The 15,228-nt window shown below is 31.8% G+C and overlaps 3 protein-coding genes across 3 annotated transcripts; 2 read left to right on the top strand and 1 right to left on the bottom strand.

Moving 5' to 3' along the window:
- Positions 1-521: 521 nt before the first annotated feature.
- Positions 522-4,115, top strand: LOC120280419 (lipid phosphate phosphatase 2-like). Its single transcript, XM_039287265.1, has 9 exons — positions 522-652; positions 1,405-1,628; positions 1,744-1,831; positions 1,932-2,041; positions 2,312-2,405; positions 3,019-3,207; positions 3,319-3,378; positions 3,650-3,840; positions 3,923-4,115. The coding sequence occupies exons 2-8, from the start codon at positions 1,413-1,415 to the stop codon at positions 3,796-3,798; spliced, it is 906 nt and encodes a 301-aa protein (XP_039143199.1). The 5' UTR covers positions 522-652; positions 1,405-1,412; the 3' UTR covers positions 3,799-3,840; positions 3,923-4,115.
- Positions 4,116-6,137: 2,022 nt separating this feature from the next.
- On the bottom strand, positions 6,138-6,893 carry LOC120280420 (60S ribosomal protein L26-1-like). The gene has a single exon (XM_039287266.1). The coding sequence runs from the start codon at positions 6,793-6,795 to the stop codon at positions 6,334-6,336; it is 462 nt and encodes a 153-aa protein (XP_039143200.1). The 5' UTR covers positions 6,796-6,893; the 3' UTR covers positions 6,138-6,333.
- Positions 6,894-14,002: 7,109 nt separating this feature from the next.
- LOC120281003 (transcription factor HHO3-like) lies at positions 14,003-15,203 on the top strand. The gene is made up of 4 exons (XM_039287959.1): positions 14,003-14,134; positions 14,219-14,548; positions 14,632-14,708; positions 14,902-15,203. Exons 1-4 carry the CDS (start codon positions 14,008-14,010, stop codon positions 15,097-15,099), a joined length of 732 nt encoding a protein of 243 aa, XP_039143893.1. The 5' UTR covers positions 14,003-14,007; the 3' UTR covers positions 15,100-15,203.
- Positions 15,204-15,228: the final 25 nt, after the last annotated feature.

A 15,228-nucleotide genomic window follows, 5' to 3' on the forward strand; every position in this document is an offset into this window, starting at 1 on the left:
TGATGTCTGTGTTGATTATGGCAGTTGGTTGCCTTTTGTCAAAAAAGTTAAACTTTCTCCATTATGATGCTCATTCCACATCCCATCACTTTTAATTTCTTTTTAAGAAAATCATTAATTATAAATATATTAAATTTATAAAAATATTATATATATATAACCAATGCAGGGAAATTACGTGTTATGACAATATATGTGTGAATCATAACCACAAACTTAATAACGTATATATTCTCATATGCGTATTTCTTTAGTGAAACACGAATTTTTATACAGAAGATCCGATTGAATATTTTCTAAATAAATTTTATTATTTATTTATTTTTTCAATTCCTACTCTCTTCAGTAATAATTTAATATAACCTAAAAAACTTGTCATTCGCTTTATGAGAATATTTTTTTGAATAAATCTTGTTATATATATATATATATATATATATATATATATATATATATATATTTCACTTGTTACTCTATTCAGTAAGAATTTAATAGAATTTAAGGGACTTAAATGAAAATGAAAATTTTCACCTAACCCCCTGAAATTGAGAAAGGAGGCAACCAACCAAATCGTGGGGGCTTCGAAGCTAATTTCGATTTCAAGGACGAGATCCATCAATTTCCATCTCCATCCACTGCTAATCGTTTGCAGGTTCCCCTTCTTCTCAATCTCTTCTTTTTCCCTTTCTTCTCTGGCTTCTTCTGCATTATCTGGTCTCTAGCAGTGTTTTTCTCTTTTAAAAGAAGTTTTTTTTGTTTGTTCCTTTTGTTTCTTGAAGTATTTAGAGTCATTGTGTGAGAATTTTGTGGGTTTTGTTTGGATTGAGAGAAAATGGAGGAAGAGAGGGGAAATTGCATGAAAAGTTGTTTTCTTGTGTCTGTTTCTGTAGAATATGATTTAAAAATTGGAAATTTTGAAAAAAAAAAAAACAAAAAAGATTTCTTTTGTTGTTTGAAAATTAAATTTGTGATAATTTCTGAAATTAATGAATTTTTTTTAAATTATCATGGTTTGGAAAGCTAAATAATCAAGATTAAAACTTAAAATTGGTACTGGATTACAGTAGAAATCAAACAATAGTCATACCTAGAATTCAGAAATTTATTTATGTGTAATTTATAATTTTTAGTGAAAAGTTGTTCCATTTTGTGTGGATGTAAGCCCAATTTATGTGAGGGAACTATTCTTTGATTGAAAGGCATTCTTTTTTCCACTGAGAGTGAGCTATATGCTTGTGTTTGAATTCTTTATCTTTTTCTTGGAAGACATTTTCATATCTATAATATCTTATCTTATTTGAGATTGAGGTAATCCACCATTGCAAGTGTTGCAGCATGACACTGAAGGTTTTGGTTTTGAGATTCATAATTTGATTTTAAACTTATGTTTTATGTGTATTGTAGGAAGGGAAATGGTGGATGTTCAGTTAGGTGGTCACACTCTGCAATCCCATGGATTCAAGGTGGCAAGGATTCACATGCATGACTGGATTATTCTTGTACTTCTTGGAGTCATAGAAATTATATTAAACGTAATTGAGCCTTTTCACCGGTTTGTGGGAAAAGATATGATGACCGATCTCAGATACCCCCTAAAAGGCAATACCGTGCCATTTTGGGCTGTTCCGGTATGGCTTTTCCGAAATAATTAGATTCATGTGTTTATGGCTGAGATGTTTCCTATTTCATGTTTTGTATCTGCTACTTATAATGTGCTTATATTTGGTTTTGTATTGCTCACAGTTGATTGGAATTGTTTTGCCTTTTGCAATCATTTCGGCTATCTACTACAAAAGGCGAGATGTGTATGATTTCCATAATGCCATATTGGGTAAATATCATGTTTTGGATTTTATTAGATATTAAGATATCTTTGATTTCTCACTCAGTGTTCAGATTAAGTATTGACTGGAGAACACATATATGAGCAGGTCTTTTGTATTCAGTGCTTATCACTGGGGTTCTAACAGATGCAATTAAGGACGCTGTTGGTCGTCCACGGCCGGATTTCTTCTGGCGCTGTTTTCCTGATGGACGAGATGTAAATCACCAGTGTTTTGACCAATCTTCTTATTCTTTGATGTCATCTTATGTCAACATTGTTTATCGTTTATTTATTTGGCAATATTTTTTCCAAATATTGTCAAATAGTTGACCTGGTTTAAGGCATCTTTGGAGGCTGCTCTCCAGTGATTGATAAATAGTTGACCTGGTTTATTTTTTTAAGTGATTTATAATGGTACTATTGTAATAATTGTTATGTTTCCTTTTTTAATAAGTTGTTGATCAGAACTTTGATACACGTGCTTAGGTTTACGACCCAGTCACAACTGATGTTATATGTCATGGGGAGAAGTCGGTTATCAGGGAAGGGCATAAGAGTTTTCCAAGTGGTCATTCTTCATGTAAGTCATAACAGTATCTTGCCGCTGTGTTTACTGTTGATGGTTTTGTTCATCAATTGTGTATTCTGAACATGCTGCTTCTTGTGTATTCCCTTTATCATCACTACTTACTTCTCAAGATGTAGTCAGTTCTTCAAATTGCTTTATGATTTCAATAGATGATTGTTATTCAAGCTGACACTTCTTGGAAGCAGGAGTTTGTGAGTGGGCGTGTTATTTCTTTTGATAATGTGTGAACTGTTGAATAAGTTGAGTTGCTTCAAAAGATTCAGGAATTGTTCCAAATCTAATAGTTCTAAAGAAGTTGCAATTGGAACGTCTATCTCTGATGGTTGTTAAATAATGTTGCAAACATTTCTTGTAATCTATAGTCCTGCATGTTTCATGAAGCTTAACTGTTGCATTTGATAGTCATCCATTCAGGAGACAATTGTTGTATTAAATTTTGCCATATATAGATGCTTTTTATATATGCAAACCATACACTTGTGACCATTAGAATTGGTTTAAAGTGTTGCTTTCCAAGAAGTAGTTTGCCTGCATGTGTTTCATTCACTATGGTGATGTTTCATCGATCCGGCTATCTCACTAGACTTCATCTTTCAATGTGCAGGGTCCTTCGCTGGTCTAGGTTTTCTAGCTTGGTACCTATCTGGTAAAATCAAGGCTTTTGATCGCAAGGGTCATATTGCAAAACTTTGCATCGTGTTTCTTCCTCTTCTTTGTGCATCCCTTGTGGCAGTATCTCGAGTCGATGATTATTGGCATCATTGGCAAGATGTATTTGTTGGCGGTTTTCTGGGTATGCCATTATTTCATGTTCGATTAGAGTGTAACGTGATGTAAAAATGCGCTTGAGATGCTTCAAAGTGGTTTATTTTTCGTTCATGAACTCGCGTTGTTTAATTTGCAGGTCTGGTAATCGCATCGTTTTGTTATCTGCAATTCTTTCCACCTCCTTATAGTGCAGATGGTATGTTCTCTACTCTTTTGAAAATTTTCTTTGCTTATGGTCCCAGTCTGCTCTTATCATGTCCTTAATGTGTTGCATGAAATTATTCACTGGGAAAATTCCTAAAATTTTTTTTTGGTCAGTTCTTGTTTATTAGGGCACAACCATGCATGTAAACTGCAAACTGTCAGAAATTAAGAATGACATTATCTTGATAATGGACATGAAAAATGACGTTTATCAGTTCTCCGTGTTTGTCCTAAACATACATAATGTAAACTTGTTTCTGCAGGTTGGGGACCTCACGCGTATTTCCAAATGTTGAGAGATTCGCAGAATAATGAGCGGATGAATAACGCGAACCCTCATAATTCAAGGCAAACAGAGATGGAAACAGCCCATATTTCATCACCACATCTTGCAATCACCATGGGAGACTGAAGCAAGTTTCTGAGGGCAAAATGCAATAACAATCTTGTATATGTAAGGGCACTGTTTTGTTTGGCTGGATGACACATTTTGTTCATACTGAACTTGGCTTTTTTCTTTGGTTTTTTTTTTTTAGGACTTTGCCGGGCTATCTTGTACCATACCCTTGCCTTTTCCATCCTCTGATAAAACTAGTGTGGAATTGCTTGCACTTTTGTAAATAAGTGTTGTGACCCATTGATCAGTGTGTTGTTTCTCTTGTCATGTAGTAATTTTCTGCTATGTTGCTACTTATTTTCAGTTATCTAATCAGATGGTAATTGTAATTATTGTTTGGCCAATGGAATGTGTATACAATTATTAATGTCCCTTAGTATAGCTGGCCCTTTTCAACTGATTTTCACATGAACTGTCACAAAAATCTCATTGTTGTATAGTTGTTACACATATACATAGAGACAGAGAGAGGCAACAATGTATGTGGTGATTTTTCAATCTCAAGTTTTAAGACAAGATATGATCTCAAATGAGTATACCCTCTTGGACTTATTAATATTAAATACATACAGACAGTGGCGTCCATGTCTTGATTAACAATTCTGTACAATTATGTGTTGCTTTTTTTGTGTAAATCACTAGATCCACACCTCACTGCTATGAGTCAGATCAAGAATGCAACAAAGGCAATTCCATGTTAAGCACCTCACTGCTATGAGTCAGATCAAGAATGCAACAAAGGCAATTCCATGTTAAGCACCTCACTGCTATGAGTCAGATCAAGAATGCAACAAAGGCAATTCCATGTTAAGCACCTAGTAAAAATTTGTCTTGCTTGAGAAACGAACAAATGAAATATAACCAAACGGCCACTCAATCTGATCAAAATGGATTATAAGGTCTGATGAAACCCAAGCAATTTTAACTTTCATAATCATAAACTTTGTGTTCTTGAAACAGGGCAAGGCATTCAAGAATCAATGCTGAAAAACATAAAATAAACTCTCATAGGTCATGTTGACTTATAAAAACTATTGGTTTCCCATTCAAAAATCAATTCAGAATAAGAACATTAAAAACAATAATGTTAAACCTTTAAAGAACTGAAAATCTTTACCTATCAGTAGTATTAACAATAAACATCATAAAAAGCCACCAGACCTACCAGGGATTTACCTTTAAATTACATTCGAGAAAAATGAAACTCATAGTGTGTACACCAAGTCCGGAAGAACAATGTATTAATTAATTAGCACATAGATGACAACTTAGCTGTGAAGCCTACTTAGGAAGGCTAGTTGGAACAAATAACACAAAAACCCAGCTAACATCGTGAAAGAGATGCATTCAAGAGACAAAGATTCTTCTGTAATAATCACCACAGTTTAATCTAATAACAAAAGATGAAACAATACCTTTCAATGAAAAATGCATATCCCTTAAAACCTAACTACTGCACATGAAAGATAGAACAATGCCCAGCAATAAAAAATCAGATCCTTCTGGCAAACATTCCAAGAGACTTTTATAGAAATACACTCTCTACGCATAAATAAGAAGTTTCTATAACCAAAACTTCCAAATAAGCATCTTACAACAGAACATATTCATATGATTATTATAAACACTTAACTCCTTCCCGCAAACCCTAACAAGGCACTAATAAGCAATATGACTCACAAGCATTACTTCCAAAATAATTTGTGTTAATGGCATCACTTCATCACTACAAACAATCCCAATGTCAGGCAAAAACAGCGCAAATGAAACAAATGCATCACAAATTATTTCTATCCAAGGATAAACAATTTCCATAACCTAAAATTCCATGAGAGAAGTGTATTAGCAACAAGAAAGCATCTCATTAATAGAAACAAAGCAACAACATTAACTCCTTAATTCAAACCTTCACCACTCATCAGTAAGCAATATCACTCGCAAAATATTACACCTGAAATCTGTCGTCTAACGGCATTGGGTCATCACTACATAAAACACGATGCCTTCCAATCATATATTCAAAGAGCAAGTAGTACAAATAATACAAATAAATCAAAATGATACCCTTCAGCAGCATAAACAAATGCATAACTTACAAAAACTGAACCTTCAGCAAAGCAATAGCAATGTAAGGAAAAGAAAGACAACATTTTGAACGAAATGCTCAAAGAAAATCACCAGATAAACCAACTAAAAGCAATCAAAATCATTACAAGACAAATAGATCAAAAGAATTCATTTAGCCAGCATAGACAATCTAAATTTCCAATGAAGCATTCAAAAAGAGAAGGACAAGAAAGAAAACAATTCAAATGAAACATTCTGAAAATCATCAGAAAGATCAATCAAAATCATGTCAAAGCAAAGATATTCATATGATTAACAAGTAAAGATTGTTCCATACTAAATAAGCCCAAGAATCCAAACAGAAACAAAGAAACCAGTTTCAAGAAACAGTTCCTCATTCCAACATCAAAAAAGCATGAATCTTGACATATGATAAAGCCTAGATCCGTAAATCGAAACAAGAGAGCAAACACAGGATAAAAATTAGTCAACTTCACCGAGAGAAGGCACTCCGCCGGCGGCAGCAGCGACGTCCTCGGCGGAGAACTTGCCCTTCGCCTTATCAGCAGCCCGACCACGAGCCTTGCGTTCGATCAACGCCTTGCGATCCTTATCAAGCTTGAGCTTGGTGATGACGACCTTGGAGGGGTCAAGTCCAACATTGACAGTGGAGCCGGTGACCTTCTCCCTGGTGATCCTCTCGACATGGATAACCCATCGCCGGCGGTAAACCTGAACAACCTTGCCCTCGCGGCCCTTGTAGGTCCCCCGCACCACCTGCACCTCGTCGTCCTTGCGAATGGGGATGGATCGGACGTTGTACTTGTTGCGTAGGTCGATAGAGAGCGGCGCGCTCATCAGAACTCGCCGGACGCTCGACGGCGCGGTGAAGTGTGCTTTGCGGCACTTACGCCGGGAGCTGGAGACGCGCGGATTGTACTTCATCGCCGGATCTCTCTTCCCCAATCGATCTCGAGCTCGCTCCGAGGAGAAGATCGGCCGCCTAGGGTTTGCGCGGCGGCAGTGGAAGAGGAGTTATATACTAGGGTTAGGGTTTGGGAAAGAGAGAAGATGGTTTTTGATCAGAGTGAGTATCTCGAGGTATGATGAATGGTGGATATGAGAGATGGGTTTTGTATTTTGTTCATTAGCTTTCGCACTAATCTTGATGCAATTGGGCGGTGGATGGTGATTCTAGGTAATAAATATTTTTTTTTTAAAAAAAAAATTATTACATCAAAAGGTTTATTAATTGAAATATTTGTAAAATTGGATAATTATGTATGTACCCTCTATATAAAATTCTTATTTAGTTATTTACTTCTATAAATAAATTTCTAGATGTATGAAAGTCCATCTAATTGTTTATTTAGAAACACTATTTTAAAAATACACTGGGAATTAAATATAAATAATTAAGCATGGTATATTTTTTAAATTTTTACTTGATTTTATTTTATGGTATATATATATAATGAGATTATAATTATAATTTATAATTTATTATGAATTTTTATAACTGTGTTATTTCATTATTGAAGTTAAAAAACTACTGGACACAGTGATCATAATATTTCTCTAGTTATATACAGGTTTGTAATCCAAACCTTATGTCAATAAGTGAGAATGTACGGAATAGATATTTAATTCCCAATTGTACATATATCATTGTGTGATTACCACATTTATTAATAGTTATAATTATTATTATTATAATCATCTAAGTGAATCTCACAAATTATAAATCAAATACTTTATTTTTTCAAGTCAACTAAAGCCATTGTTTATGCATAACCACAATAAATCTCAATAGTTTTTTTAAAAAAAACATATATTCAAAAATACATTCCTAAAAATAAATTTTCTTACTATACAATATTAGAGGGAGAAAATACTATTCCTCTTACAGGTGATTCATATTATAGAACCAACAAATAGTATGGACACCTAATATATAGTATTGATAAATAATATTATATAAGTAAGATTTTAAAAACTCGCCATCTTACATATATATAAATATATAATTATGTATTATTCACCATCTTATATATATAATTATGTATTATTCACCATCTTATATATATATAATTATGTATTATTTTAAGTCATAAATTTTGGGTTGGTTTGGATACAAGCAATTCATTCCATAAGAATTTTTTTTTTTTTTTGGGTAAGAAGTGACAATGATTCAAAAAACTTTTACAAATTTTAATCATGCCGAATCATGTTTGGTCAAAAAAAAACTCCAACGTGAAAAATTATTTTAATAAAAAAAGTGGCAATAAAAAACTATGCTTGAAATGACTTTTTAAAATATTTTTAAAATCTATTTCAAAAAAACATATTTAATTCTTCAAAATAATATATGAAAAACAAGCATATCAATTTTAAAACAAAAGTAAAACTTTTCAACAAATACTTCTAAAAAATAAATAAATTTAAATATGATTACTACTAATATTATAATGCCACATAGAATATAATAGCTAAATATAGTACGAAGGTGAGCTACACACAGGAGTGAGCATTATTCGGAAAAACCGAATACCAAACTTCTTATTCAGTTTGGTTCAATATTGAATTTTTTTTTTTGTTTGATTTGGTAACAATTCTATTGATAATTTCGTATTCGGTTCGGTTTGGTTATCTTGTAAAAAAATTTGGTTTAACCAAAACTGTACAGAGTTAACCAAAACTGTACAGAGTTATGTTATATATATATATATATATATATATATATATATATATATATATATATATATATATAAGTTATATATGATTAATTTATAAACCCATTATTTAATAAGTTATAATCAGTCTAAAATGATAGAATGATGAATTAAAAATAATTATGAATTAATAGTTCAATTAATTGCCCTACAAATCATTTAAAAACTTTTTTTATATAATTTGGATTAAATAACAAATTTAGTTAATAATTTAACCGAACCGAAAAATTTTGGTTTGGTTAATTTCGGTTTTTACCTTTATTTGGTTCGGTTCGATTCTCATTTTTTAATATATTTTGGTTAGGTTAGCCAATAATTCAGTTCGGTTTGGTTACTAAACCCACCGATGCTCTCCCCTAATAGTCTACACATATCATGAAGAAAGAAATATTTTCCCAATCTTGGTTGGTTCAATTGATAGAGGTATGAGTCATCTCATCAAATGATTTATAATTCGAATTCTTATCTATACAAATAACCCATGCTCCCAAAACAACGATATATAAAAGATAAAAAATATATATATATTAACAAAAAAAACTCTTATGTTTTATTATATTACGGTTAATTTTTTTAGTAAATCTCTAAACTATAGTATTGTTTCATTCAATTAATCAAATTTCAATTTGTATTAAAATGGTTATTCATCTTTAATTTTGTTCCATTAGGAGGTCATTTGAGGGATTCAAAAATCAAATTGCTGACGTGGCCACCAAAAAAATTCTTGTCAACCCTTGTTGACACGCCATCCATACTCTTTGGCTTGTTCACGTCAGCTATATGTTGCCACATCAGCAATTACATCATCCGTAGCTGATGTGGCATCTGATAGATATAGCAATTACTATTTTTGTCGCCACGTCAACAACCACATCATCCATAGCTGAAGTGGCATGTGACTATATATCAATTTTTGTGGATGTTGCCACATCAGCAGCCATGTCATCTACTGTCATCATCCATCCTCTCAAGCTGATGTGAAATCTAGCTATATATATTAATTATTATTATTGTTGTTGTTGCTATTGTTATTGTTACTGCTGCCATGTCAGTAATTACGTCATCCATAGTTGACATGGCATATGGTTAGATATATCATTTTTTATAGTTTGACGCTATGTCAATAGCCAAATTTTCCACTCTCTAGCTGGCGTGGAATGTAGATATATCAATTTTTTTTTATAGCTATCGCCATATTAGCAGCCACATCATTCACTCTCTAGCTATAGATGAGGCCTCAGATAGATATATCAATTTATGGCTACTGATGTGGCAATATTTGACTGACATGGACAAGTTGGGTGATGTGGATAGGCCAAAGATGTTGGATTACATGTCAACAGGGGCTGAGAAAGATTTTTCTGCAGCCATGTTAGCAATTTGATTTTTAAATCCCTCTTGATGAACTCCAGGTGAAATAAAATTAAAGACGGGTGATCAATGTAAATTGAAGTTTAATTACTAAAATGAATTATAGTTAGACCTACTGAAAAATTAACCCATCCTTATATGTTCCATATAAGAATTATAATAACTCAAAAAAGAGTTATCAAACACTTTCCAATAAGATTTTCCTATAAAATGCCATGTGAAAATCCTTAAAGAATTTTGGTGTTACTAAAAGGTCAATTAAATTTTTAAATATAAAACAATAAAGCAGTTTTATATATGGGAATCACATAATTAGAGGCAGATTCAAGATTTTTGTTGAGTGAGAACAAACTAATATTTAATATAAAAAATTAAAATTATATAATAAACTCAATTGCATCAAAAGATTTAAGCTTTTGGTCTTTTATTTTATTTCATATTTATAAAAAATGCCATATATTTTTTATTTTTCAATTTTAATGAAAAATTTGTAAAAAAATAAATTTTTTTAACTATACAACTCATAATACCTCTATCACCATAATAGACTTTTTAAATTTCACATTTTTTTTTTATAAATAGATGATAAATGTCTCTATTTAAGAGAAGTTAAGAAGTTAAGGGCATATAAAAATAACGAATTAATATCTTAATATATCTATACTCTCACTTTACATGAATTTTGGAGTTCTTACGCAATTGATTCATAAAAAGCCCTTTATAAGACAACAACAACAGCAGCAACAATATAAAGAGCACAATGCTCAAAGATTCTACCACTAAACTTAACACCTAAGAATACTAAAAAGCTGATGCTTAGATCTAATCTATCACTCAAATCATTGTTCATGACAAATTATTTAGAATTTTAAAGATGCCAAACACTTATCTAAAATCAAGCATCTTTGGAATGCTGTAAAGCAACATATAAGAAAGAATAACACTGTGCTCTCATAGACACAAAACAAGAGAAAGGAATCCTCTTTTCTCATGAACTTAACCAGCATAACATCTTATCATTCTATGATTGGTCACTCCTTATCCACCCATAGACTTGACCATAGTTTTAGTTTCCGATTCGGTTCTAGCTTCTAATTGACAGTTTTGATTTTAAAATTTTTGAACCAAAATTAAACATTAGCTTTAAGGTTCTAATTTTAAGGTGGTTCCAATTTTAATTCGGTCCTAAACATTTAGAATTAAGTAGAACCAGTGATTCGATTTTTAATCTAACATACAAAACCTTAATTAAAACCATAAAGTTTCAATTTAAAATTTTAATTTTGAAGAGAAAAATAATTTGGGTTCGGTTTAAATAGTATACGGTTATGATTCAGTCTGACGGATCAAATCGAGCCATAATCAAGTCTACCTAGTCGGTCATTTAAAAACATTTATCTTACAATTAATACTATTAGTTAAAAGGTCAAAATAAACATTTCATTTTATTTTATTTTTTTTACTTTTTACTAAACAGGTAAAAAAGAACAAGCATTAGTGCAGGTTAATTATTCATATTATGTTTTATAAACACTAAACTCTAAGATATAGAGCTTATAAAGAGAGAGAGGTAGAGAAAGCAAGAGATAGTAAGGTGTGATCATGTGTATGAAGGAAGTATGGTTGTGTGGTATTTTTGGAAAACCAAAGAGAGAGCCTCAAAATAGAAGAGATTTAATCCCTACAAATTCTTTGAAAGAACCAAAAAAGGAGAGCAGTGGAAAGGAGAACAGTGGAAAAGAAGCTCAAGAACAAGTTCAAACCTTGGTTAGTGATGAAGAGAAGAAGAAGAAGAGGGAGTTAGAAAACAGTGAAAAAGAAAGGAAGTTTAGTAGTGAAAAAGAAGTTGAAGGAAAAGAAGAAGAGAAGGAGTTAGAGAAAAATTTAAAAGAGGATTCAACTTCTCAAGAAGCTAATGATGAAGTTCATCAAGGTACTTATCCTTTGAAGTAGAGTTCTAAGTGTTTTTAAACTATTTAAAATGTTGTTGTGGTTGTGAATTGAGTTGTTTGTCTGTTTATGTATGTAATTTGCAAAAGTTTTTTTTTTTTAATAACAAAATATGAATATGTTGTGATTATATTACTATGTGTTTATATTATATATATCTTATATCTTTAGCTTGACATAAGTGAGAATGATTTATTTTAATTAAACTCTGTGTTGATCTTACTTTCTTGTGGTATGAATGGTGTGTGATATACTATTCTTTGTTTTTAATAAAGTTTAAAATAATTGATAATATTAATCTTGATTAGAGATATAAAAATTGTTTTATATATCATAAAAAGGGTATACATGATTCATTTTACACTTTTTTAAATAAATGTTTATACACCATGTTAAACTCATAATTCACTTCTTTCCAATATCCTAAATTATTCAATAAAGCACACACTAAGAAAAAAATAAACTATTGATTCTACCATCAAATCAGTTCTTAAAATTAGATTATTTACATAATTTTTTTGTCTTCACAAGAAATAATTTATTTTATATCAATGGCTATTTGTTTCGAGAAAAGTACAGAATCAAACTCTAATATCCTCCTAAAGTGAGAGTATAAATACTTGTTGAGTTTATTGTTGGGCTCTACGTCTGTGCATGTCCCCGACCTTCTTTAAATAGGGAGCACTTCTCGTATATTTACCATATATATATATATATATATATATAATTGTTTATAAACCCAAATTTAGATAATATAAATAATTCAACTTCATTGGAAAAATCATAAAAATATTACTACATCCCATGTCATATAATCAAGATCAATTCCATTTGGAATATTCCACTCTTGCAGTGGATGAGCTGTTTTAGACCCACAATCACCACATAATTCTAAACTCAAGTTATTATTTATTTATTGATCATTTAATTAAATATATTTGAAAATTAAATAAACTAATCCAAACTATAAATTAAACTAAAATAATACATTAATGGTAAGACTTAGCCACTTTGCACCATAAACTCAGCCTTAATATCAATCTAATGACACCCTTTCAATGTCTCTAAAGGTTAATCACCAACTAAGTAATAAGCTCAACTCAAAACAGTGACCCTAACTCTGACTCATCTCTTTAAAGAATAACAAGTGGGACCCAATGAGCAATGAGAACCAATGATATGTAGACAAGAGGGTAAAGGGTGAGATTTTAAGTGTAATTATTGGGTGCCGAAAAAGGAATGGAATCTTCAGAGAAGAAGAAGAAGATTCCGGCCCAAATCAAACCTTGTTATTGTAAAACAAAACCACTATTTTTGTGATTAAATGGTTTCTAATTGAGGCTTAAACAAAACTAAGTTTTAATAATTATAAATGTTTATTGATGTTAATGATGATCTATTAATCACATATTCTAGATGTTTTCTTTTATACTGATTAATTTAATATTCATTAATGTGAAAAATGAATTGAGAGAAGACATCCAAATTATCATTTTACATTTAAATTTTTATGCTCAGAATATTTCTTTTTTATTATGCATTAATATTACGAGTATCATCACATGAAATATTTTAAAATTAATTTTTCATAAAAATAGATTGCAAACATACTAATTTTAAATTACATAATTAATTATATATTTTTTTTATATAAAATATAGACAAATCACGACATGCAAAAATATGAAATGAATCTTTTCACATAACATATCAATGCACTTACCATTCGTGAGCTAAGTTTCAAACTAAGCTTCTAGACATAATATGAACATTCTAGGCAAAAAAAAAAAAAACCGGTGGTCAGCTATTGCACATTAATTTGTATACATTATTTTTAAGAAAAAAAAAATATTTTTAAATATTTACTTAGAGAAGCTTCTAATAGATTGGAATCCAAAGAGAATATTCAGACGATAAGATTCTCCGGGAACTCCACGTCCCAAACCGGATTCTCTTATACCTTTAAAGTTTAAACCACCCTTCTCTTCCTTTCTTTATATACATACATACAAATATCTTTCTCCCTCTCCCTCTGTCATATGTTTATAAATATACACTATATATAACTCTTATTAGAATCCAAGAAATAGACTCAAAAAAAGAAATGGTTCCTTTAGAGGAAGAGAAGACCAAGAGCACAATGGAATACATAGAAGCTCTAGAAGAAGAAAGACGCAAGATGGAAGTATTCCATAGAGAACTTCCTCTTTGTGTCCAACTTGTAACTCAAGGTATGCATGCATAGATTTATTTTTATATATATAAATATATATATTGGTTTTTAAGTTTCTGAAGTTGTTCTGGATGATGAGCAGCAATTGAGAGTATAAAAAATGGAGAAGATTGCCCGGTAAAGTCCGGGGAGGTGTTGCCGACACCGGTGTTGGAGGAGTTTATACCGTTGAAGCCGAGCTTGAGTTCTTTTGATGGAGAGGATCGGCAGAGATGTCATGAGACGACAATGGAGGAGAAGCCGGATTGGCTTCGGTCGGTGCAGTTGTGGAGCCAAGAGCCAGAGCCGGAGTTGGAGTTAGAGAAAAAAGAAGGTGGGCAATCTCCGACACAGAGGAAGGCGAGGAGAAGTTGGTCCCCGGAGCTGCATCGGAAGTTCTTGCATGCTCTCGAACAGCTCGGGGGATCTCATGGTGAGTGTTATATGTTAGATGCAAACTAAACATATATATTATCTGAACGTGATATTAAAGTTTGTTTTCATTATTGATTCTAGTGGCAACGCCTAAGCAGATTAGAGAAATTATGAAGGTGGATGGACTCACAAATGATGAAGTAAAGAGCCACTTACAGGTGTGTTCTAAATTCTAAGTCATTATTGATCAAAACTATCAACCAAAGTTTGGTTTTTGTGTGTCCATTATTGCTTTGCTTTGTTCTTCATTGGATGCTAATTTGTACCGACAAAAAGTTGCTTATCCTTGGATGCTGTTTTTCGATGATTTATTTTAGAATTAAATTGAATGACTAGAGTCAATGATTTCAGAAATATCGATTGCACACAAAAAGGTCGGCTCCTGCAGTACCGATTAGTGGTAACAGCAGTGCGCAAACACCGCATTTCATGGTTGTCAGCGGCATTTGGGTACAACCGATAGAATTCGCGTCCACAACACTTAATGGCACAACTTCATCTTCCTCTCAAATGACAACAGTTTCTCCGGCCGATGAACCGAAATCATAGAATGTTTGCCACTAAATTATTATTGTTTGAGATGAAATGTAAACATAGACTTTGCTTTTGCTAGTTTTCATCTAATAAAGTATTCACCAACTCAAGCTTATCTATATGAATAATGTAATATTTTCGGGC

This window comes from Dioscorea cayenensis, chromosome 17 (genome assembly GCF_009730915.1).
Source record: "Dioscorea cayenensis subsp. rotundata cultivar TDr96_F1 chromosome 17, TDr96_F1_v2_PseudoChromosome.rev07_lg8_w22 25.fasta, whole genome shotgun sequence".
NCBI classification, from domain to species: Eukaryota; Viridiplantae; Streptophyta; class Magnoliopsida; order Dioscoreales; family Dioscoreaceae; genus Dioscorea; species Dioscorea cayenensis.

Coding starts and splice junctions, on each gene's coding strand:
- LOC120280420 (XM_039287266.1), bottom strand. CDS start 6,795: ATGAAGTACAATCCGCGCGTCTCCAGCTCCCGGCGTAAGTGCCGCAAA.
- LOC120281003 (XM_039287959.1), top strand. CDS start 14,008: ATGGTTCCTTTAGAGGAAGAGAAGACCAAGAGCACAATGGAATACATA. Junction 14,135..14,218: donor TGTCCAACTTGTAACTCAAG/GTATGCATGCAT, acceptor GATGATGAGCAG/CAATTGAGAGTATAAAAAAT. Junction 14,549..14,631: donor ACAGCTCGGGGGATCTCATG/GTGAGTGTTATA, acceptor TATTGATTCTAG/TGGCAACGCCTAAGCAGATT.
- LOC120280419 (XM_039287265.1), top strand. CDS start 1,413: ATGGTGGATGTTCAGTTAGGTGGTCACACTCTGCAATCCCATGGATTC. Junction 2,406..3,018: donor TCCAAGTGGTCATTCTTCAT/GTAAGTCATAAC, acceptor TTCAATGTGCAG/GGTCCTTCGCTGGTCTAGGT. Junction 3,379..3,649: donor ACCTCCTTATAGTGCAGATG/GTATGTTCTCTA, acceptor TTGTTTCTGCAG/GTTGGGGACCTCACGCGTAT.